Source organism: Moschus berezovskii, chromosome 2, assembly GCF_049115385.1.
Source record: "Moschus berezovskii isolate FMDL1 chromosome 2, NW_MosBer_1.0, whole genome shotgun sequence".
Taxonomy (NCBI): Eukaryota; Metazoa; Chordata; class Mammalia; order Artiodactyla; family Moschidae; genus Moschus; species Moschus berezovskii.
In genome coordinates, this window is record NC_142461.1 from 23,472,548 (window position 1) to 23,498,688 (window position 26,141).

Genomic DNA, 26,141 nt, shown 5'->3' on the forward strand with positions numbered 1-26,141 from the left:
ATAGTCCGACTCACATCCACATGTGACCACTGGAAAAACCATAGCTTTGACTAGATGGACCTTTGTTGACAAAGTAATGTCTCTGCTTTTTAATGTGCTGTCTAGGTTGGTCATAACTTTCCTTCCAAGGAGTAAGCGTCTTTTAATTTCATGGCTGCAATCACCATCTTCATTGATTTTGGAGCCCAGAAAGATAAAGTCAGCCACTGTTTCCACTGCATGGTGGGCAGCAAAATCTGTGTTATTTACTATTAATAATATACTGTACTGTGTTTACCAAGATTGTCAGTGATTACTGATAATACTGCTTTACCCAGTTAGCACAGAGGGATGGGAGGTGAGTCCAGTGGTTTGGACTAGATTTGAAAATACGGATTCTGATTCCAGCTCTGTGATTTTTGGGTAAGTCATTTAGCTTCTCTGGGTCTATTTTCATCTTTGAGCGTTTTCATGCTTCAGCAATTGTGAGAAGAAACATTTTGTCCTGTGTCTTCACCTCTACCTGTAATGCACAAATACTGAGGAAAATATACATAGCATCTTGGATTTTAAAATAATTTATATATGTGAGAAATGATTCTTTATTATAATTAAGAGTATTTGTACAATAATTGAAACTTACTAGTTTATATTTTAGTTTATCTTTGTAACTTCTATATTTTATATTAAAAGTATATTAAAAATGCTTTACTTACTAATAGAAAATTTAGTAATTCATGCTGAGTAGAGACCCTCCTGCAGGTTTTTTTTTAGCTTCCATGGGATCTTCGTTACAGAGCCTGAAAAGATCATTTAAGGTTTTGCTGAGCTTTTATTTAGCAGTATAATTATCTCTGGCATTTTTGGTCCACAGTAACTGCTCTTTATTTGAAAGTGTTTTGAACATTCTTCTTTATATGTTGAGTATTAAACCTCAGGAATGGTGTCTTAGTCTGCTTTATTGTAACCTCTATATATACCGTCAGCAAACTGTTAAGAAAACCACGTTGCACGTGTATGGACTGTTTGAGGCCATCATTATCACATTGTCTTGTGGCCTTTATTTGTGCGAAGTTGTAAAAAGCCACATCTTATTTATATTTTACATGGATGGCATCCTCTGTATAAGGGTATCTGATAAAATAGGTTGTAGTTTAGATTTAACAGTAAAGTCTCTTAAGGCTGTTTCAGAGAAGTCTATGATAGACCTGGATTTGAATAAGGTTTGAGAAACAAGAAAGTTGTTGTTTTCTAAAGAGCTCATTTTTAAGCTCTCAAGAAAAGATTAGAATAAGACTTAGTTTGAGTCATCTGCCTAAGAATCCTCTTGACTGGGAGTTGAACTTGTTTGACTGAGAAAACTGTTTTACCTACCTACTCCTTCCTCTTTTCATATTCATACCCTTTGGACAGGACTTGAAGAGGATTCTTTTTCTTTTTTTTTTTTATGTCTTTTAAAAAATCTTTATTGAGATAAGCTGTACATATTAAATGTGTGCAACTTGATGAGCTTGGAGGTAAGTTTTCATTTGTGAAGAGATCGCAATATATGCAATAAATATATCCATCACCTCTTAAATTTTCTTCCAGCTCTCTTTGGAGAGGATTTTATTAGTTCAGTATCTTATCCATTTCAAGTCAGAAGTAGACATGAGTCAGATGAGTAATTGATGTAGTGTTTCCTTGGTTGTGAACAGAGAACTTGTAGGTTTTATGTGGCATGAAAAGGGCTGCTTAGTCAGAGATAAGTAGAAAATTTATCAACAAGTGCTTGTTAAATGTCAGGTATTATTTTATACTGAGTTTATTCAGTAGTGAGGAAAATCCCTGCTTTCCTGGAACTGATATTTGACTGGGAAGAGAGAGACCAGGAAAAGAGATAATGTGAGGTTGGAATTTGATGGTCACTAGTAGGAGGGAGGGGCCTCCCTGATGGCTCAATGGTAAAGAATCTGCCTGCCAATCAATGCAGGAGACACAGGTTCCATCCCTGGGTCAGGAAGGATCCCCTGGAGGAGGAAATGGCAACCCACTCCAGTATTCTTGCCTGGGAAGTCCCATGACAGAGGAGCATGATGGACTGCAGTCCACGGGGTTGCATGTTGTTGTGGGAGACAACAACAGAAAGTAGGAGGCGGCTGCTGCTTTAAATAGAGTAGATAGTTAAAACTTCCTTTTAAGGTGACTTCATTAAAGGTTGAGCAGTGTTTGTGTTTGATAAGGGGATGAGCCACACAGATATCTGAGGGAAGACCATTTCCAGACAGAATAGCAAAAACCACCTTGAACTTGTTTATCATGTTCCAAGGAATAACAAGGAGGCTGGTAGGGTTGGAACAGAGAGAGCAAGGAGGAAGGATTGATGAAGTCACAGAGATTAATGAATGAAGTCACAGAGATCAGGTTGAATAAGAATTTGTAGGATAGTGTTTAGGACTCTGACTTTAAGAGAAGTCACCCACCAAGGGTAGTGAGCAACCAAGTGACATGATTTGGCTTGTTTTCAGAAGGGTCACTCTGATGGATTTATGATAGTGGGCCAAGAGCAGAAACAGACCAATTAGGAGACTATTGTAATCTGAGAGATAAGGGTGGTTTGGACTAGGCTAGTAACAGGGGAAGAAGTGAGGACTTAATTTTGGGTGCATTCGGAAGATCAGTTCAGTTGCTCAGTTGTGTCCGACTCTTTGTGATACCACACACTGCAGCATGCCAGGCCTCCCTGTCCATCATCAACTTGCAGAGCTTGCTCAAACTCATGTCCATGAAGTTGGTAATGCCATCCGACCATCTCATCCTCTTTCATCCCCTTCTCCTCCTGCCTTCAGTTTTTCCCAGCATCAGGGTCTTTTCCAATGAGGCATTTTTTCGCATCAGGTGGCCAAAGCATTGGAGCTTCAGCATCATTCCTTCCAATGATTATTCAGGACTGATTTCCTTTAGAATGGACTATTTGATCTCCTTGGCAGTTCAAGGGACTGTTAAGAGTTTTCTCCAGCACCACAGTTCAAAAGGATCAATTCTTCGGCACTCAGCTTTCTTTATGGTCCAACTCTCACATCCATATATGACTACTGGAAAAACCATAGCTTTGACTAGATGGACCTTTGTTGGCAAAGTAATGTCTCTGCTTTTTAATATGCTGTCTAGATTTGTCATAGCTTTTCTTCCAAGGAGCAAGTGTCTTTTAATTTCATGGCTGCAGTCACCATCTGCAGTAATTTTGGAACCCAAGAAAATAAAGTCTGTTACTGTTTCCCCATCTATTTGCCACAAAGTGATGGGACCAGATGCCATGGTCTTAGTTTTTTGAATGTTGAGTTTTAAGCCAACTTTTTCATTCTCCTCTTTCACTTTCATCAAGAAACTCTTTAGTTCCTCTTCACTTTCTGCCATAAGGCGGTGTCATTTGCATATCTGAGATTATTGATACTTCTCCGGCAATCTTGATTCCAGCTTGAGCTTCATCCAGCTGGCATTTTGCGTGATGTACCCTGCATAAAGGTTGAAAAAACAGGAAACAGGGTGACAGTATACGGACTTGACATACCCCTTTTCCAGTTTGGAACCAGTCAGTTGTTCATATCTGGTTCTTCTCGTTGCTTCTTGACTTGGATACAGGTTTTTCAGGCGGCAGATTAGGTGGTCTGGTATTCCCATCTCTTTCAGAATTTTCCACAGTTCATTGTGATCCACACAGTCAAAGACTTTGGTGTAGTTATTAAACCAGAAGTAGATGTTTTTCTAGAACTTTCTTGCTTTTACGATGATATAACGGATATTGGCAACTTGATCTCTGGTTCCTCTGCCTTTTCTGAATCCAGCCTGAACATCTGGAAGGTCTTGGTTTACGTACTGTTCAAGTCTCTCGGAGAATTTTGAGTATTACTTTGCTAGCGTGTGAGATAAGTGCAATTGTGCGGTAGTTTGAACATTATTTGGCATTGCCTTTCTTTGGGATTGGAATGAAAACTGACCTTTTCCAGTCCTGTGGCCACTGCTGTGAAGTCACTCAGTCATGTCTGACTCTTTGGGACTCCATGGACTGTAGCCCACCAGACTCCTCCATCCATGGAATTTTCTTGGCAAGAGTACTGGAGTGGGTTGCCATTTCCTTCTCCAGGGGATCTTCCTGACCCAGGGATGGAACCCAGGTCTCCTGCATTGCAGGTAGATGCTTTACCATGTCTGAGCCACAAGGGACACTGCTGAGTTTTCAAAATTTGCTGGCATATTGAGTGCAGCATTTTCACAGCATCACCTTTTAGGATTTGAAAGAGCTCAACTGGAATTCCATCACCTCCACCAGCTTTGTTTGTAGCGATGCCTCCTAAGGCCCACTTGCTTGGCACTTCAGGATGTCTGGCTCTAGGTGAGTGATCACACCATCGTGGTTATCTGGGCCATGAAAATCTTTTTTGTATAGTTCTTCTGTGTATTCTTGCCATCTCTTCTTAATATCTTCTACTTCTGTTAGGTCCATACTGTTTCTGTCCTTTATTGAGCCCATCTTTGCATGAAATGTTTTCTTGGTATCTGAATTTTCTTGAAGAGATCTCTACTCTTTCCCATTCTGTTGTTTTTCTCCATTTCTTTACATTGATCACTGAGGAAGGCTTTCTTCTCTCTCCTTGCTGTTTTTTCAAACTCTGCATTTAGATAGGTATATATATCTTTCCTTTTCTCCTTGCCTTTTGCTTCTTGTCTTGGCTATTTGTAAGGCCTCCTCAGACAACCATTTTGCCTTTCTTTTTCTTGGGGGTAGTCTTGATCACTGCTTCCTTCCTATACAGTGTCATGAACCTCCATCCATAGTTCTTCAGGCACTCTTATTAGATTTAATCCCTTGAATTCATTTGTCACTTCCACTGTATAATCGTAAGGGATTTGATTTAGGTCATACCTGAATGGTTTTGTGGTTTTTTCCCTACTTTCTTCAATTTAAGTCTGAATCTGGCAATAAGGAGTTCATGATGTGAGCCACAGTCAGCTACCGATCTTATTTTTGCTGACTGTATAAAGCTTCTCCATCTTTGGCTACAAAGAATATAATCAGTCTCATTTTGTCTTGATCATCTTGTGATGTCCATGTGTAGGGTCATCGCTTGTGTTGTTAGAAGAGGGTGTTTGCTATGACCAGTACATTCTGGTAAAACTCCGTTAGCCTTTGCCCTGCTTTATTTTTTACTCTTGAGGCCAAACTTGCCTGTTACTCCATGTAACTCTTGACTTCTTACTTTTGCATTCCAGTCCCCTATGATGAAGAGAACATCTTTTGATGTTAGTTCTAGAAGGTCTTGTAGGTCTTCATAGAACCTTTCAACTTCAGCTTGTTCAGCATTACTGGTTGGGACATAGACTTGGATTACTGTGAGATTGAATGGTTTGCCTTGGAAACATGAGATCATTGTGTCGTTTTTGAGATTTTATCCAAGTACTGCATTTCGGCCTCTTTGGTTGATCATGAGGGTTGCTTCATTTCTTCTAAGGGATTCTTGCCCACAGTAGTAGATACAATGGTCATTTGAATTAAATTCACCCATTCCAGTCCATTTTAGTCACTGATTCCTAAAATGTAGATGTTTACTCTTGCCATCTCCTGTTTGACCGCTTCCAGTTTACCTTGAGTCATGGATCTAACATTCCAGGTTCCTATGCTATATTGTTCTTTTTTTTTTTTTTACTGTTCTTTACAGCATGGAACTTTACTTCCATCACCAGTTGCATCCACAACTGGGCATTGTTTCCATTTTGGCTCTGTCCTGTCATTCTTTCTGGAGTTATTTCTCCACTGATCTCCAGTAGCATATTGGGCACCTATCGACCTGGGGAGTTCATCTTTCAGTGTCCCATCTTTTTGCCTTTTCATACTGTTCATGGGGTTCTCAAGGCAAGACTGCTGAAGTGGTTTGCCTTTCCCTTCTCCAGCGAACCACGTTTTGTCAGAACTCTCCATTATGACCCGTCTGTCTTGGGTGGCCTTACACGGCATGGCTCATAGTTTCATTGAATTAGACAAGGCTGTGGTCCATGTGATCAGTTTGGTTATTTTTTTGTGATTGTGGTGTTCATTCTGTCTGCCCTCTGACGGATAAGGATAAGAGGCTTGTGGGAGCTTCCTGTTGAGAGAGACTGACTGTGGGGGAAGGTGTTGTTTGACGTGAGGGGCTGTGCTCAGTAAATCTTTAATCCAATTGTCTGTTGATGGGCGAGGCTGTCCTGAGGCCGAAGTATGGTAGGGGCAGTTACAGTCTTGGTGACCTCCTTCAAAAGGACTTGTGTGTGCACTGTTGCATTCAGTGTCCCTGACTCTGCAGCAGTCCACTGTTGACCCACGCTTCCACCGGAGACTCCTGGACTCTCACAGGCAATTCTGACTCAGTCTTTGGTGGGGACACTGCTTCTTTCTCCTGGCCTGCACAGTTTTGTTTGTGCCTTCCAGTAGTCTGTTTCCCTAGTCCTTTAGAAGTTCTGTAATCAAATCCCACTGGCCTCTAAAGTCAAATTCCCTGCGCATTCTCAGTCCCTTAGCCGGATCCCCAGATTAGGGAGTCTATTGTGGGTCCTAGAACTTCCTTAACATTGCTAGAATTTCTTTGGTATAATTGTCCTGCAGTTTGTGGGTCGTCTACTCTGCGACTCTGTCGTGGGGCTAATGATGCCCTCCTCCAAGAGGGCATAACATCACACGCTGCATGACCCAGGTCTGCTGCAACCAGAGCCTGTATCCCTGTGGCAGGCCACTGCTGACCCGTACCTCCTCAGAAGACACTCAAACACTCAGAGGCAGGTCTGGCTTGGTCTCGGGAGGGGTCTCTGGGTCCTAATGCACCCGAGGTTTTGTTTGAGCCCTCTGAGCGTCTCTGGCAGGTATGGGGTTTGATTCTAAATCTGATTTTGCTCCTCCTACTTTCTTGTTGGCGCTTTTCCTTTGCCCTTGGATGTGGGGTATCTTTTTTTTTTGTGGGATTCAACATTCTCCTGTCGATGGTTGTTCTTCAGCAAGTTGCAATTTTGGAGTTCTTGCAGGAGAAGATTAGTGCACATCCTTTTACTCCGCCATCTTGAAGACTGAAGATAGAGACAGTAGAATTTCCTCTTGGATTAGTAGTGAGGTTATACACTAAAGAGGACTGATTGCAGACTTTTTGGCCTTAGCACCAGGACAGATGGAGTGGCTGTCTTCTCAGCTGGAGAAGACTGTAGGGATGCCAACTTAGTAGAAAAGATTAGCCATTTTGTTCTAGATGTGATTGAGATGCTTAGTAGATTTTCAAGTGAAAATATTGAGTTAGTATTAAGTGGTTGGTGGGAGAGGGTGGCTCCAAACATGATATATAAATTTTGAGGTTGACTTAAAGCCAGGAGACTGGATGAGTTAACTTCACCTGAAAACTGAGTTTGGATAGATAAGAGGTTCTGACAAGAGTTGGAGGTTGTGGTGATGAGTAAGAATCAGTAAGCAGGCTGGCAAATTAGGAGCAAATAGAATAGAAGGGAGGTCTTAAAATGATATTTTAAAATCGCTTCTTTCAGCTCTAAAAACTATTTTAAATGTATCCCATTATTTCTGTTAAAATAGATTGTTAGCATCCTTGTAAGTCATGGAGATATGTAATCATAATCGTATAATAAAATATTTACTATATGGACAAATACAGAAAGATTTTCAACTATTGGTTTTTTCTTTTTTTGTCTCTTTCTCTCTTTTGCATATTACAGATGACCATGGATGAAAAATATGTAAACAGCATTTGGGACCTTCTGAAAAATGCAATTCAAGAAATCCAGCGTAAGAATAACAGTGGTCTTAGTTTTGAGGAGCTCTATAGAAATGCATATACAATGGTTTTGCATAAACATGGAGAAAAGCTCTACACTGGACTAAGAGAAGTTGTTACCGAACATCTCATAAATAAGGTATCCAACTTTTAAAGGACTGTTGCTAACTGTATTGAACCCAGAAGTATTATTTTTAAAGGTTCCAGGAAGCCTATAGAAATAATAGTAGCTGTGTTGTAAAACCTCACTTAAAAACTTATATTCAGCTAAACTAGAATTTTTAATAAGTGAGGGAAGGTGGAATTTGTGATCTTTGATAAATATAATTTCAGAAATAAATTTAATATGCATATGGTTGTTTATGAATAAGTTAATTATAGATCATCATTTTCTTTAAAATGCTTATCTGCCCATTTTAGCTTTGTCTTCTTTGTATATTTGAAAATAAGATGACTACATTGTTTAAAAAATGTTGTCTAAGACTTTTTACCGGATGAAATAGGCCTTATTCATTTTAACTGAGTTTTATTACAACGAATAGGAATTTTTTAAGATTAATTAGTGTTGGACTATTAACATTATAAAATGGTTCTTTGGTTCCAAAAAGATGTATTTGTTTTTTTGGAACAAATGTTTTTTATAAAGCAGACTCTTTCACTACAAGTATGTCCTGCTTTAAGATTGTCAGATAAGATGTAAAATACCACAGATAAATAAAAACTGAAGAGTTTTTGCGTGGTATTAGGGTATTTGTTTTTTAAATTTTGTTTTGAAAAAAATGGAAAAGTTGCATCAATAGTACAATGATTTCTTTATATTGTAGATTTACCAGTTGTCAACATTTTGCCACATTTTAGCCAATCTTCTATTGGTATTTGTTATTACTATTATTGGTATTATTATTATTAACAGACAGAGAATTAGTTTTAGATTTGTTTACACTCAAATGCTTTGGAATATTTCTCCTAAGAATAAGGAAATTCTCTCACTTAACCAAAGAACAATATTCAAAATCAGGCAGTTTAACATGAATATAAAACTGTTATCTGATATGATCCGCATTCAGATTCACAGTTGTCCTTTGTGGCAGTGATGTCCTTTATAGCAGTATGTTTTCTGATCCAGGATCTTAGTCCAGGATCACTCACTCAATTCCTCAGCCTGCTTGTGTCTTTCAGCACGTTGACATTTTTGAGAGTATAGGTCAGTTGTTTTGTAGATTGTCCCTCAGTTTTTGGTTTGTCTGATTGTTTCCTCATGACTAGTTTCAGGTTATGCATTTTTGGCAGGAATTATACATAAGTGATGTTGTGTCCTCAGTGCATCACATCAGGAGGCACATGATGTCAGTTTATCCCATTATTGGTGATGTTAACTTTGATCACTTGGTGTCCGCCAGATTTCTCCACTGTGAAGGTACCTTTTTTCCCTTTGTAATTCATAAGTAATTTGTTCAGATATATTTTGAGACTGTGTAAATATCCTGTTCCCCAAGAAACATTTCATGTGACGGTTTTAGCATCCATTGATGATTCTTGCATGAATCATTATTTCTACAATGGTTACAAAATAATCACTTTATATTTCTCCTCTTCTGTAATTCTTTTCTCTTAAATGGGATTACATGAGCAGGTAGCTAAGTGTCTCATGAAGCAAGGTGATTAAGTTCTTCATTCAGTAGGTTTTTTTGTTGTTGTTAAGTGCCTAACTGTGTACAACTTTCTAAGAAAATGTAGTAGATGCAAAGCGATACAATGCTGTCCCTTTCCAGGTTTGTTTTTGTTTTTATTCTGATGTGAGAGATGATATACACACTTAGATAACAGTGTGCAGCATTGCATAATTAAAGGGCAAATGAATTGTATAGGCAATAAATGGCTTAGTTATTCAAATGAGGGAGATATCACCCTGGACTCTAAGATTTCATAGGAAAGGATGAAATTGAACTGAACCATGAAAAATTTCGGATATAAGTGAACGATGCAGAAGGTGTTCCCAGGATGTCAGAGGTCTCATGATTATACAGAAATAAACTTGGTGGTAAGTAGAGTTGGATTGAGGTGTGTAACAATTTATGGGGATTAGTGGAGTGGAGTGTTGCAGAGTTGATTTGGGAATAGATTGGAGAAAAACTTGAATGCCACACTAAGGAATTTGGACTTTACAGTGGAGGTTTATTGGAGGTTTTTAAGTGGATGAAAATATGACAGAATATTTTAGGATTAAGATGAGAGCGATATAAAGTAAAATTGATGGAATGTGTGTGCTAGAAACAGAGGAAGACCTGGAAAAAGCTAATTAAGATGATAGTCTAAAAATGTGATGTCAAAAATTCTGAAATAAGACAAGATAAAATTTAGTTACTGGGAGAGAATTACGGTGCTACCAAAAGAATTATTGTGAACTTTGGTGGAAAATTGGAATGGGTAGAGGAGATGACAAATATTGTTTTATGTTAATACTGGAAACTTTTATAGTTAGAAGTCAGCTTAGAAACCATTTCACATGTGAGGAAATTTGTGTGAGAGATTGTAATAAGATGTCCAAGTAGAGATATGGTGGGTTTGCAGCTTGGCAGGAACTCAGAACTGGAGAGTGAGATCTGACATTTGGTAGCCTGCACTAAGGAATACGTGTTGGGAGTTCAAAAACAAAAATCCCAGAGCCAAGGAATGAATTTTCAAAAGCAAACTATGGTAAATAGGTGTGAGAAATGAAGACTAATTTAAGAATCTTGGCATCAAAAAGAGAAAAAAGTAGAGTGGGAGAGGTTTGTTTAAAGCTGTAGAAGAGAAGTTTGGAGCAGCTGAAGTTTTGGATATGAAGGGAATGTGAAATGGAACAGTGGAGAAGTAAAGGTAGAGGGGAGCAGATTCTCACAGGGCATGATAATAATGATCCCAGCTAAGTCTTCTTTAGCATTTACTATGTGGTGGGTCCACTTTTAGTGCTTTTGGATGTGTTCACTTAGTTAATGGTCACAACCCAAGGAGCCAGATACTACTATCATTACGAAGAAACCCAGGAACACAGTGTTGGTTATTTGTCCAAATACACGAAGTTAGGGACTTCCTGGTAGCTCAGATGCTAAAGAATCCACCTGCAGTAGAGGAGACCCATGTTTGATCCCTGGGTCAGGAAGATCCTCTGGAGAAGGGATTGGCAGCCCACTCCAGTATTCTTGCCTGGAGAATTCCATGGAAAGAGGAACCTGGCAGGTTATACAGCCCATAGGGTTGCTAAGAGATGTACACGACTGAGCGACTAACACTTCACTTTCACAGTTAGCAAGTGTCCTAGCTGAAACAGTATTCAAGCAGTGTGGCTTCAGGCTGAATCCCTAACTTTGCTATAAAATCTGCTCCTGAGACATAATGAATGAATGAAGATGCAGTAAATATGCTGAAATTGAGGGTGCATGTGGAGTTTCATGAAAATTGCCTCAGTGTTTATAAAACTGTAGACCTTTAAATTTTACTTCTTGGTTTATTTATGGTTAAAATCAAGGTGTTGGCAGGAGTATCTTTGAGATGCTTTAGTTCTAAAACTACCGCAAATCTAATAATTAAGCAGTGTATCTTCTGAAAGTGAGATGAAGAGGCTTGGAGTAGCTCCTGTGGGGAATATACCAAGGAATTGGCAAGTGAGGGAAAAGATATCTCTGTGGGAGTTGGCCTGAATGTTTGATTTTTCTTTTTTCCTTTTTTTTTTTTTAAGAAGTGCTTTGCAGCTTGGGCACAGATGCAGGAAAAAACCTCTATGTTTATGTGCTTTGATTCAAAAAGTGAGGAGAGAAGGGAAGGTCAGAGTGAGAGGTCAGTGTTAATGTGACAGATTTTTGGACTCTGAAACATGGTTGGGTAGAAATTGGAGTCATGTGAACAATAACTCTGTGGTAATTGTTAAGAGCTTTAGTATAGTCTCTTAAAGTGGTCCCGTATCTAAGATTAACTTATTTCAAAATATGGCCAGTTCTCTACAGTATATTCAACAGAACATGTATTCAAGTTGATTATGCTAAAGAATTAAAAAGTGAATATGCTGAACTTTTATTTCTCCTGTAAGTATTAATGAAATAGCAGCATCTGAAGATGTTCTTTAATTTTTTTTTTTCTTTCACAAATACTCATTTGACCACCTTAAGCTAGTTAATTTCTGACTAGGAAATGTGCCAGTATCAGCATATCTGATGATTTCTTTGTTTCACTTGAATTAAGTTTTTGAATCTCTGCTGGTATCTAAGCTTTCATTTTTCTGTTTCCTGTTGATTTTATTTCATTTTTAGTTTGATTTTATAAGATACTTTAAAAAATCATACGAATGCAGTACTGTCTGAGGGGGACACTGTTACAAGAAGTCTTAACTAACAGAGCCGTCATACAGTAGCGTAAAATGTTTGTTCTCTGATGTAGGAAGTCCATTTGTTCTACGAAATAGGACTTAGGGATGTTACTGATACAATGTGCAGAGAGACAGTTTGCATGTAAATCAATAGTGCCTGTTTCTACATTGCACCTTCTGCCTGGAAGGTAAGAGAATGGTTTAGGGTTCTGTGGTATCAAAGTTATATGTCTTCAGTTTCACAGAATATATCCCTTTTTATGGTTCTGGAAGCATTCCTACAGCTTTTTGTTCAGTATGCTTTGAGCAGTTAGCTGAACTGCCTAGCTAATGATGTATTTTTTAAAGCAAAATTATTTTCCATTGAAGTGAACCTTTTAGTGCTGTGGTATAGAAGCCAGGACTATCTTTTCATGTTGAAGAAATAAGTTTGCCACATTGAAGCAGGCGTAGAAGTTAAGTGCTGTTTCTTTCTTGCTAGTATGTTCTTTCTATCTGTAGAAGAATATTTCCCCAAGAAACTGAGACCCAAAGGAATTCAGTAAATTTCTCAAGACCACAAAAACAAAACCTACTGTGTGCTGTGGCCTTCTCTGTCTTGTCATTAATATGAAAACATTTCAGAATTCTCAAGGACTATTTTTTTTTCTAACTCAAATACCTTTAAAGGCCTGATTATATTGGAGAAAAAAAGGTTATGCTACTTTTAAGTTTTAAGGATTTTTAAATTATAGGTCATTTTGTAAAAGCCTCAAAAGTATTCTTACAAGGATAGTTTTACAAAATTAATCATCCCCAAATTTAACATTCAAAAGTATTATTTGCTGGACTGGCTTGGGTGTAAGAAATACTAAATAGAATGCATCTGATTTCTGCATTCATGGAACAGATAAACAAGTAAATGTTCTGTTACTTTTGGGCAGGATACGTTAGGATGGAGCCATTTTTTCTATGTTTTTGATTTTATTTTATTTTTCAGCTTTATTGAGGTATAGCTGATGAAACTGTTAGATATTTAAAGTGTTTTGTTTGTTTTTGTTTTTTTTTTGAGTCATGTCCTTTTAGAAGATTCCTATTTGAGATTCAGACTTCATAAAAAGTCTCTACAGAGGATTTAGCTTTTCTTCTATACAGTGGTAAGAACTCCATAATAATAAATAATAATAGATATAATAATAGGAGTTTAATAATAAATAGTTTAGAAGTAGATGCAGTGAAAAAAGTACTGGAGAGAAAGTAGGGAGAATGAGACATTAGGCCTGATTCTGCCACTAAATCTTGAATAAATTACTAGATTTTTCTGGACTTAAGATTATTAATGTATAAAATGATTGGGATTAGTTTTGTTAGCCTGAATAAGCATTAAATTTATATCATGATTATGTACCTTGATAATTTTGGGTTACTTAGGAAAATGATAGTTTTTGAGTTTACTGTTGTCCTTTCATGTGCCATAATACATGTTTAGACTAGAAGTTTTTCCTTTTTTAATTGTGTCTTAAGGTCAGGAGAAACTCTCTGGTTTTAATATAGAAAAAACTTTATTATCCCAACCTTGTTATGATTAACAAGTTTCTTAGATTTGCCTTAAGGTTAATTTCACTCTTTTCCCCCCAGATTTCTACTTTATAGTAATAATAATAAAACAACCTCATAAGTGAGTTTATAAAAGCTAATTTCTGTACTTTAAAAGTTTGTTCTTTTACGAAAATAGCTGAACAGAAAAGATGTTGACTTTTCAACTACTAGAAAGTTTATTATTGCTAAAAGGAATGTTTATTCCAGTGGTTTCAAAGTCGTCCTATCTTGTTCTTCAAGTAATGTCTTACTTTGATGGAATCAGTGTGAGGAAGACAGAGTAAGAGGAGTTTCATGCTCCTCACTTTTCATTCATTCAGAAAACTGCCTATTGAGGACCTGTTAATGCCAGGCATTGGGCTGTGCATTTGTGTTAAATCAAAGATCTCCATCTTTCTGAAACTTAGGTTACAGACTTACATACTTGAATCTGTGCCTTGTAATCCTAATCAGTTCTAAGCACTCTGTTTTCCAGGTAGGAAAAATGATGCTTTGAAGGATAATGATTTCAATTTTTAAGTGGCTTCTTGTTGATTTTGTGTGTTTGTGTAAATTCTCTTTGTAGAATAACATGCTACTGTTTTTATATTGTATGTATGGTCACCTTTGGGCTTCTCTCGTGGCTCAGAGGTTAAGGCATCTGCCCGCAATGTGGGAGACCCGGGTTCAATCCCTGGGTCGTGAAGATCCCCTGGAGAAGGAAATGGCAACCCACTCCAGTATTCTTGGCTGGAGAATCCCATGGATAGAGGAGCCTGGTGAGCTACAGTCCACAGGGTCGCAGAGAGTCGGGACACGACTGAGTGACTTCACTCACTCACTCACTCACTCATGGTCACCTTTGCTGAAAATGATGTTTCTATGTAAACTACTTGCTCAGTTTATTAATGTTTCTCCTCACCTTTAGAGGGAGAATGGGAAGAACTGGAGTTTTAAATACTGTGTTTATTCATAGGTAAATTTAAATGTTTATGTAGTGGTACTAATTGCCTGAGGGAATGAAGTTGGTAATTTTATGGTAAGTTCTAAACTGTTTTGTAGGCCACTTAAGTAGTCTTAGCTTTTATAATAAAGTTCTTCTAGTGCTTTTCCTTTCTTTCTAGGCAAATATAAATGGATGTAGAGGCACCTTTTAAATAGCATTGTATGCACAAAATATATCGTAAATAGAGTGCAGTGAATTAAAAAGGACATTGATAGAAACACTAGGGAATAAGATTTTCATTAGCAAAGACAGATTCAGTTCAGAGGTTCCACAGATACTGAGTCTCTCCTGTGTCTTACCCACCAGAAAAGAATTAAGACACAGTGCCTATCACCTGGAAACCTCACCTCCCAGTTTTAGTGAGGTAATCAGATTTGAAGGAGAATTATTTTGCCTGAAGAATTCAGGGCAAAGTAGAAAGAGGAGGTCATGTTTGATGAGCCTTAAAGTATTATAGATGATTCATCATGTAAACATAGGCAGAAGATAATCTCAGTAAGGAAAATGGCATGAATAAATAAAAAGGTAGGTAGGTAGGAGCATAGTATGGTGGACCAGTATAAGTTTAAAGGGAACATAAAGGACTTCACTTGGATTTGTAGGAAATGAGAATGATAAAGTTAGCTGGCCTAACTTTGTAGGGGATTTGGCTTTTATTCTGTGGGTGCTAGGAGCTATTAGGTTTTAATCTTCAAAAAGCCTGAAGTGGAAAGTTCAGTTCAGTCACTCAGTTGTGTCCGACTCTTTGCGACCCCATGAATCACAGCACGCCAGGCCTCCCTGTCCATCACCAACTCCCGGAGTTCACTCAAACTCATGTCCATCGAGTTGGTGATGCCATCCAGCCATCTCATTCTCTGTCGTCCCCTTCTCCTCCTGCCCGCAATCTCTCCCAGCATCAGAGTCTTTTCCAGTGAGTCAACTCGTCGCATGAGGTGGCTAAAGTATTGGAGTTTCAGCTTTAGCATCAGTCCTTCAATGAACACCCAGGATTGATCTCCTTTAGAATGGACTGGTTGGATCTCCTTGCAGATGGAGTAAAAGGTTTAATGGAAGTTCGATTTTCAGTCCTTCATTGCTACTTTTCTTTCATTCTCGTTCCATCTTGTCCTTTTTTTAAATTTAAAGTTGTTGGAAGAAACTAAGAACCCACTGAATGTTAGAGTCGCTTAGGATGACACTGACGAGTCAGAAAGAAGAGGAATGCTCTCAGCTAGGTGTACAAATCCTTAAGGAATAGGATTTGAAAGAATGACTTGAATATAAATAGGATGATCCTCAAAGAGGACGAGATTATTAGGGATAGGGTGAGGAGTAGGGATTATTGGAGAGTCAGAAAGATAGCAGTCAGAATATGAGGAGGGTAGGAAATTGAGTAGTTTCTACTATAAAAGGATTGAAAGAGAAATGCTGGGGAAGAGCCAAGTTTAGAGTGTTATTTAGTAAGTTCACCCATGTTAAACACCAGCTATTCCTACTTAAATTGTGGAGTAGACTATAAGTTCTGTTAGAGCAGTGCTCATAGTCTTGATTGTGTTTTCTAGTGATGTTGTTTTAAAATTTATTAAACTAGGGCCTGTTTCATTCATCTTTGTATCTTCTGCTCTCCATATAGTTGGCATCAATAATTGTCTATTGAAATGAATCTCTAAGAACACTAGTAGTCAAATGGAAGCCATTATGGTTTATGAACTGCCGAGATCTGTTTTGTCTTCTGTATATGAAGTAATACTTCTGCCTACCCAAGTTCATTACTGAATCTTAACTACTATAAAGCAGTGTTTCACCATTTTAAAGTGCAGTTTAGTTTGAGGCTGACTACCTTTGATTTCTTGAGTCTGGAGTCGTCAGTTTGCTGGGAACTCTAGATTGTGTAGAACTGTGATTTTCTCTTCATGATACCTAGGAGAGAGTAGTTGCTGTATTGCCATACTTTGTATATGTTTTACTATTTATTTTGTCAGTGTCCCGGTTGTTCAGAGTTGAACCATGGTATTAATGCTGTAATGTACTGGTGCTTTTAATGTATTTCTTACTGTCTTAAACATTGGGAATGAAGTACTTGACAAATGATATTCATATTGTCCTTCTGTGATATACTGCATTGTTCTTTGTTTTCCTTTCCATCCATTAGGTAAAAAGCTACCATTTTTCAGGGCATGACTTCATCCTTAAATCTCGGTTTTCCAAGTGTAATTTTTTTAAAGTTTTTAAGAAGAATGTTTTTGAAGTAAGAATGTATTTTTTTTTAATCTCAAATTTAGGTGTTTTTTTTAATCTTCTTTAACATGGAGCAGATTTTCTTTATGAAACTATGAAAACCTGTTGTCCTAATAGGCATCATGTGCCCCTGCTTTGACTTCTTCAGTACTATTCATTGAATTCTACTTTGTACTGAGGTCATATGAATGCTAATATTAGGCTCCTCCCTTTTACCTTCCTTTGTAGAGATTGTTAAGTGAGTGCATTTTATATTCCCCATGGTTCCTAACATCCTGCTTGCTTGTTGAAACTGATCTTTAAATATTAGAATGTCAGCTCAGGGAAAAAATTTTATGTATCCATTTAAATTAAGACCTTCATTTTGGACACTTTGTGAAATTCTTAAATTTATGCTAATAACCATGTATACATTAGTAAACTTACAGAAGAATCTTTTGACAGTGGTCACAAAAACAGTTTCCCTGAAATGGCTGTCTTTAGTTTTTTGATGATACTGGTATGAATCCTCTGATAAAGGTGGCCAACCTTTATTCTAAAAATAAGTGAAGATAATGAGAACAGTACTGTGAATCTAGAAAATATCAAAAGGGCAGTGCATTTTATTCCATTCAGGAATCTCTTGTCATTAGTGAATTCTTAAAGTATCTACAAAAGTTAAAATTAATTCTCCTAATCTTTAGTAGGACAAGCCTGCTAGACAGTGTATTGAAAAGCAGAGGCATTACTCTGCTGCCATAGGTCCATATAGTCAAGGCTGTGGTCTTCCCAGTGGTCACATGTTGTTGTGAGAGCTGGACTGTAAAGAAGACAGAACGCCAAAGAATTGATGCCTTTGAACTGTGGTGCTGGAGAAGACTCCTGAAAAGTGCCTTGGACAGCAAGACCAAACCAGTCAATCTTAAGGGAAATCAACCCTGAATACTTGTTGAAAGAATTGACACTAAAACTGAAGCTCCACTATTTTGGTCATCTGATGCAAGCAGCTGGCTCATTGGAAAAGTCCCTGATGCTGGGAAAGAGTGAGGGTAGGAGAAGAGGGCATCAGAGGGTGAAATGGCTGGAAGGCATCACTGATGCAATGGACATGAACTTGGGCAAACTCGGAGATAGTGAGGGACAGGGAGGCCTGGCATACTGCAGACTATGGGGTTGCAAAGAGTTGGACACGATTGGTTGACTAAACAACAGCAACCTTTAGTAGAAGTTTGCTTTGAAATACAAAAGTCTTAAGGTTGTTATATGTATTATGAATCAGCTACATCTATTCATCAGATTTAATGGAGGTTGGCTGCATTATGAACTCGTCAAAATATGAAGTAAAGTATTTCCTTCTAGTTATGGAGAGATTTTGTTCTTTAAAAGAAAGGAAAGAAAGCAGTAATTGAGAGTTGAAAATCAGTAGTGTATAAAATATGTGAATATATATGTATGTGTGTTTGTGTTGTTTCAGAAAATTTTCTGAGCATGTTGTTAAAATGCAGATTATGATTCAGTGGGTCAAGCTTACAGATGATGAATGTGATGATGAGAATATTGACCATGATTCTATTCTGTGCAGAGGACACTCAGTAGCAAGATTCAAATAATTTTATAAATAATGTAACACAAGTAATATTTCAATGAAAGCAAATGCTTATGTAATATTTAATGTGGGCTAGGCACTGTTCTGAGCTTCTCTGGTGGCTCAGATGGTAAAGCGTCTGCCTGCAATGCAGGAGACTCGGGTTTGATCCCTGGGTTGGAAAGATCTCCTGGAGAAGGAAACAGCAACCCAATCCAGTACTTTTGCCTGGAGAATCCCACGGACGGAGGAGCCTGGTAGGCTACAGTCCATGGGGGTCACAAAGAGTCGGACATGACTGAGTGACTTGTATTTTGTGCATGTTGACTCATTTTATCCACATGATAAATCCTTGAAGTAAGTGCTATTTTATAAAAACCGACACACAAATGAAGGCTTCCCTGGTAGTTCAGTTGGTAAAGGATCAACCTGCAATGTAGGAAACCCCAGTTTGATTCCTGGGTCGGGAAGATCCGCTGGAGAAGGGATGGGCTATACACTGCAGTATTCTTGGGCTTCCCTGGTGGCTCGGTAAAGAATCCGCCTGCAGTGCAGGAGACCTGGGTTTGATTCTTGGGTTGGAAAGATCTCCTGGAGAAGGGAACAGGTACCCGTTCCAGTATTCTGTCCTGGAGAATCCCATGGACAGAGGAGCCTGGCTGGCTACAGTCCTTGGGGTCGCAAAGAGTTGAACATGACTGAGAGAATAACACACTCTGTCACTTTCACATAAATGACGTCGCTCAGGGTCACACATCTACCTAATGTTGGGTCTATGATTTGAATCAAGCAGATGGGCTTTTTAGCATCTGTGTTCCTGTGCTGCCTTTATTTACTATGTAATCTTTTAAATCAAGAATCTTTGCATAAGGGGAAGAGCTGTGGAGCGTTTTTTCAAAGGATGCGTCAGATTAGGAGAGATACCTTCTACACTTCATGGCTTGGCTTCTGTTGAGATTCACTTACATATTAAGCCACATTTATTGATAGATTTATATCACATCACTTCATATTTTGAGATCTTCAGGAATTATTTTTTAATGACGTTTTTAGGAAATCCCTGCCTGCTTACTTAGTTGTGTCCAACTGTGACCCTTTGGACCATAGCCCACCAGGCTCCTCTGTCCATGGAATTCTCCAGGCAAGAATACTGGAGTGGGTTTCCATTTCCTTCTCCAGGGAATATTCCCGACCCAGGGATCGAACCTGCGTATCCTGTGATTCCTGCATTGCAGGCGAATTCTTAACCTACTGAGCCACCAGGGTAGCCTGTTTTTAAGAAAAACAGGATTTATATAACTGGTAAAATTTGTAAAATGATAACTTCCCAGATTTTATATGCAGGGCTCTGAAAAATTCAATTGTTGTGAGAACTTAAATGCTATTTTTGATCCTGGTAAATGTTGCATATTTTTGTAAATACTTGGTTTCATGAGGTGAAACAAGCAGTATGTTTTGGAATTTAGAGCCAAGAAAAAGGTGCTTAGCGAGTATCCAGTGGCTCTGTCAGTCTCAGGCACACCTTGTTTCATTGTGCTTTTGCTTTACTGCACTTAGCAGATAACTGCATTTTTTACAGATTGAAGGATTATGGCAGCCCTCTTCAGCGTGTTTCTGATGAACATTCCTGATAGGTGGGAAGAGGTCAAAATACCAATATTGACACAAGTTTGGAAGAAGTTAATTCCTTGGATTACTTTGAAGGGCTCACAGGGTGGAAGAAGTAACTTCAGATGCGGTGCAAGTAGCCGAAAAACTAGAATTAGAATTGGAACCTTAAAAGTGTGTTAGTCATTCAGTTGTGTCCAACTCTTTGTGATTCCAAGGACTGTAACCCGCCAAGCTCCTTTGTCCATGGCGTTCTCCAGGCAAGAATACTGGAGTGGGTTGTCATTCCTTCTTCAAGGGAGTCTTTCTGATCCAGGGATTGAACCCATGTCTCCTGTGTCGCCAGCATCACAGACAGATTCTTTACTGGTTGAGCTATCAGAGAGGTTTATGGGTAGACAAAGAAAATGATTTCTTAACATGAAATGTACTTCTGGTACAGATACTGTGAAGGCTGTTGACATGACAACAAAGGATTTGTTACATAAACTTAGTTGGTGAAGCAGATTTGAAAGGACTGACTCCACTTCTTACTGTTGGTAAAATGCTGTGAAACAGCATTGCATGCTACAGAGAAATCATTCTTGAAAGGGAGAGTTTATTCATATAGCACACTTCATTGTCATCTTATTTGAAGAAATTGCCAAAGCCATCCCAGCATTCACCAGCCACTCCAATCAGTCAGCAGCCATCAACACCTTGGCAAGATCTTCACCGGAAACAAGATTATAACACTGATGGTTAGCATTTATTTGCAACAAAGTATTTTTAAATTAAGATATGCATTGTTTATTTAGACATAATGCTGCTGCTGCTATATCACTTCAGTCATGTCCAACTCTGTGCGACCCCACAGATGGCAGCCCACTAAGCTCCCGTGTCCCTGGGATTCTCCAGGCAATAATTGCCCACTTAATAGCCTACTGTATAATGTGATAGAAGCAAGGTCCAATGCTGTAAAGAGCAGTATTGCATAGGAACCTGGAATGTTAGGTCTGTGAATCAAGGCAAATTAGAAGTGGTCAAACAGGAGATGGCAAGAGTGAACATAGACATTCTAGGAATCAGTGAACTAAAATGGACTGGAGTGGGTGAATTTAACTCAGATGACCATTATGTCTACTACTGTGGGCAGGAATCCCTTAGAAGAAAGGGAGTAGCCATCATGGTCAACAAGAGTGTCCGAAATGCAGTACTTGGATGCAATCTCAAAAACGACAGAATGATCTCTGTTCGTTTCCAAGGCAAGCATTCAATATCACGGTAATTCAAGTCTATGCCCCAACCAGTAACGCTGAAGAAGCTGAAATTGAATGGTTCTGTGAAGACCTACAAGACCTTTCAGAACTAACACCCAAAAAAGATGTCCTTTTCATTATAGGGGACTGGAATGCAAAAGTAGGAAGCCAAGAAACAGCTGGGGTAACAGGCAAATTTGGCCTTGGACTATGGAATGAAGCAGGGCAAAGGCTAATAGAGTTTTGCCAAGAGAATGCACTGGTCATAGCAAACACCCTCTTCCAACAACACAAGACTTTACACATGGACATCACCAGATGGTCAACACCAAAATCAGATTGATTATATTCTTTGCAGCCAAAGATGGAGAAGCTGTATATACCGTTAGCAGAAACAAGACCAGGAGCTGACTGCGGCTCAGATCATGAACTCCTTATTGCCACATTCAGACTTAAATTGAAGAAGGTAGGGAAAACCACTAGACCATTCAGGTATGACCTAAATCAAATCCCTTCTGATTATACAGTGGAAGTGAGAAATAGATTTAAGGGAATAGATCTGATAGAGTGCCTGATGAACTATGGACGGAGGTTCGTGACATTGTACAGGAGACAGGGATCAAGACCATCCCCATGGAAAAGAAATGCAAAAAAGCAAAATGGCTGTCTGGGGAGGTCTTGCAAATAGCTGTGAAAAGAGAAGTGAAAAGCAAAGGAGAAGAGGAAAGATATAAGCATCTGAATGCAGAGTTCCAGAGAATAGCAAGGAGAGATAAGAAAGCCTTCCTCAGCAATCAGTGCAAAGAAATAGAGGAAAACAACAGAATGGGAAAGACTAGAGATCTCTTCAAGAAAACTAGAGATTCCAAGGGAATATTTCATGCAAAGATGGGCTCAATAAAGGACAGAAATGGTATGGACCTAACAGAAGCAGAAGATATTAAGAAGAGGTGGCAAGAATACACAGAAGAACGGTACAAAAATGATCTTCACGACCCAGATAATCACGATGGTGTGATCACTCATCTAGAGACAGACATCCTGGAATGTGAAGTCAAGTGGGCCTTAGAAAGCATCACTATGAACAAAGCTGGTGGAGGTGATGGAATTCCAATTGAGCTATTTCAAATCCTGAAAGATGATGCTGTGAAAGTGCTGCACTCAATATGCCAGCAAATTTGGAAAACTCAAGAGTGGCCAAAGGACTGGAAAAGGTCAGTTTTCATTCCAATCCCAAAGAAAGGCAATGCCACAGAATGCTCAAACTACCGCAAAATTGCACTCATCTCACATGCTAGCTCAAAATTCTCCAAACCAGGCTTCAGCAATACATGAACCATGAACTTCCAGATGTTCAAGCTGGTTTTCGAAAAGGCAGAGGAAACAGAGATCAAATTGCCAACATCCGATCGATCATCGAAAAAGCAAGAGATTTCCGGAAAAACATCTATTTCTGCTTTATTGACTATGCCAAAGCCTTTGACTGTGTGGAACACAATAAAATGTGGAAAATCCTGAAAGAGATGGGAATACCAGACCACCTGACCTGCCTCTTGAGAAACCTGTATGCCGGTCAGGAAGCAACAGTTAGAACTGGGTATGGAACAACAGACTGGTCCAAATAGGAAAAGGAGTATGTCAAAGCTGTATTTTGTCACCCTGCTTATTTAACTTATATGCAGAGTACATCATGAGAAACACTGGTCTGGAAGAAGCACAAACTGGAATCTAGATTGCTGGGAGAAATATCAATAATCTCAGATATGCAGATGACACCACCCTTATGGCAGAAAATGAAGAAGAACTAAAGAGCCTCTTGATGAAAGTGAAAGAGGAGAGTGGAAGAAGTTGGCTTGAAGCTCAACATTCAGAAAACGAAGATCATGGCATCTGGTCCCATCACTTCATGGGAAATAGATGGGGAAACAAACAGTGTCAGACTTTACTTTTTTGGGCTCCAAAATCACTGCAGATGGTGATTGCAGCCATGAAATGAAAAGACGCTTACTCCTTGGAAGGAAAGTTATTACCAACCTAGAGAGCATATTATAAAGCCGAGACATGATTTTGCCAACCAAGGTTCGTCTAGTCAAGGCTGTGGTTTTTCCAGTGGTCATGTATGGATGTGAGAGTTGGACTGTGAAGAAAGCTGATCGTCAAAGAATTGATGCTTTTGAACTGTGGTGTTGGAGAAGACTCTTGAGAGTCCTTTGGACTGCAAGGAGATCCAACCTTTCCATCCTAAAGGAGATCAATCCTGGGTGTTCATTGGAAGGACTGATGCTTCAGCTGAAACTCCAATATTTTGGCCACCTCATGCGAAGAGTTGACTCACTGGAAAAGACTCTGATGCTGGGAGGGATTGGGGGCAGGAGGAGAAGGGGACAACAGAGAATGAGATGGCTGGATGGCATCACCGACTCAATGGACATGAGTTTGAGTGAACTCCGGGAGTTGGTGATGGACAGGGAGGCCTTGCGTGCTTTGATTCATGGGGTTGCACAGAGTTGGACATGACTGAGCGACTGAACTGAACTGATAATGTAAACCTAGTTTTATATGCACTAGGAAATGAAAAAAATTGTGACTCGCTTTAACAAAAAAATCTGTGTGATTTGCTTTGTTGCAGTGCTTGGTTTATTGCAGTGGTTTGGAATCAGAACCATGGTATCTTCAAGGTATGCCTATATTTTTAAAACAGTGGAAAACCCTACTTTTAAAATCACACAGAACCGGTATAAATCATATTAATTAGGGGAAACTGCCCACCCTGGAATGGTTCTAAGGCATTGCATAGTGCCATTGATCTGATCAACCTGTCATATTACAGGAAGAGGAATTACAGAATGTATAGGTTAAGTCCGTCTGTTCCATCGCTCAGTCATGTCCAACTCTTTGCGACCCCGTGGACTGTAGCCTACCAGGCTTCTCCGTCCATGGGATTCTCCAGTCAAGAATACTGGAGTGGGTTACCGTTTCCTTCTCCAGGGGATCTTCCCGACCCAGGGATCGAACCCGGGTCTCCCGCATTGGAGGCAGATGCTTTAACCTCTGAGCCACCAGGGAAGCCCATAGGTTAAGTAACTTGGTCAAAGTCCTCTGTTTTGTAACTGCTCTGGGTAAATGTCTGCAAATACAAATTTGATTGTTTAGCTCCTGAGTGAACACTGAAATGCTACAGATTTCTAAGAAGTCACGCCTCTTAACATGATAGTGTCTCCGTGGTGCCCTTAAATGTTTTCTTTTTTTTTTTTAGCACGTGCACCATATTATTCATGTACCATTTGATATTTTTAATAGATGCTGAATATTTCAGTGGAAAATAATGCTAAATACAAATGTCTGTTACGTTTCAGAGGTTTATCTATATTGGAATTAAGTTTTGTCCTGAGTTTGAAGATTTTTGATAGAAGAAAGTCCTTTTCAGAAGTCCATATCATCATTAATTATATGGCTTAGTTCTGGTTTCAGTAAAGTTGAGAATTAAAATCTTAATTATTACTTTTAGTTGATAAAATTTCTTGGTGTTACCTAGATATTAGGATTGGCTTGCTGGGATTTGCCCCAGGCATTTAAACTTAGAGGATGAAAAAGTTTTAATTAATAATTAAGAATAAATGTGTGTGTGTATTAGAGGGTGAGGAGTTAATGTATAGACTATTAATAATCCTTCAACTCTCTAGCCATGAGCTGCTGGCCCAAGGTCAGCCTCCTTGTCAGTCCTTTCAGCTCCCACTCTTGCTCCTACCTGCTGGCCTTTCTCGTCATTACCCTTTCCACTTTCTTCCCTTCGCCAGTAATTTGATTTGAGAATGTATTTCTTACAACTTGGATGTCAGTTTATCATTGAACACAGTAGACTTATATTATTATGGCATTGATAAATAAAGGTTTTGTTTTGATTTACTAATCCACTTTAATCTTTGCTGAGGGTGTAATAAAAAGGACAGGGAAAGTTGTGTTCACAGAAATGGAGGATGTAGTATGTCCATTTGAATTATTGCAGAGGCCTCTGTAAAGATTGGTGTACTCAAAATAATGATTCCTCGTTGTTTGGCATTCAGGTTGCTTTTATGAATAATGATTGTGGCATCATAGTAATAACATTATTATTGTTAATAATACAATAATGAAACAGGACCCCATCTGAGAATATAAACGTTGCAAGTTTTAAAAAAATCAATATACAATAAAATTAGCCTTTTAATTTCATGTACGATTCTGTGAATTTTAACCCATGTATTATGCTAATGCTAAGTCACTTCGGTCGTGTCCGACTCTGTGCGACCCCATGGACAGCAGCCCACCAGGCTCCTCCGCCACATGATTCTCCAGGCAGAAACACTGGAGTGGGTTGCCATTTTCTTCTCCACCCATGTATTATAGATTTATGTAATTGCTATTATAGTCAGTATGGAATATCCTTCAGCCCCAGAAAATTTCTGTTTTTCCTTTGTAGTCACATCCTTCTTTCACCCTTAATACTTAGCAACCACTGATCTGTCAGTGTAGTTTTGTTTTGTCAATAATGTCGTATAAATGGAATCATACAGCCTTTGAGACTAACTTCTTTCATTCACATGATTTGCAATTTTGCCAGTCTGTTGTGTGTATCAATAGTTTGTTCCTTGTTATTGCTGGGTGATATTCTCTTGTTATCAGTATATCAGTTTGCTTATCCATTTACCTATTTATTTATTGCAAGACATTTGGGTTGTATAGTTTCTTCTGGTTGTGAATAGAGTTGCTGTGAACGTTTTTGTGTGGATACAGGTTTTCCTTTCTCTAGGATAAATTCCTAGGAGTGGGATTGCTGGGTCATGTGGTAAGTGTATATTTAACTTCA

General features: G+C 38.8%; 1 protein-coding gene across 2 annotated transcripts in view; it reads left to right on the forward strand.

Moving 5' to 3' along the window:
- Positions 1-26,141, forward strand: part of CUL3 (cullin 3) — a 108,159-nt gene that overhangs the window by 23,278 nt on the left and 58,740 nt on the right. Inside the window, exon 2 of one of the 2 annotated variants that reach the window (XM_055398892.2) lies at positions 7,702-7,899. In XM_055398892.2, coding sequence (XP_055254867.2) covers positions 7,702-7,899 — 198 coding nt within the window. Of the gene's footprint in view, positions 1-7,701; positions 7,900-9,076; positions 9,178-26,141 lie in introns of those variants that run through there. The other variant, XM_055398893.2, reaches the window with a different exon arrangement.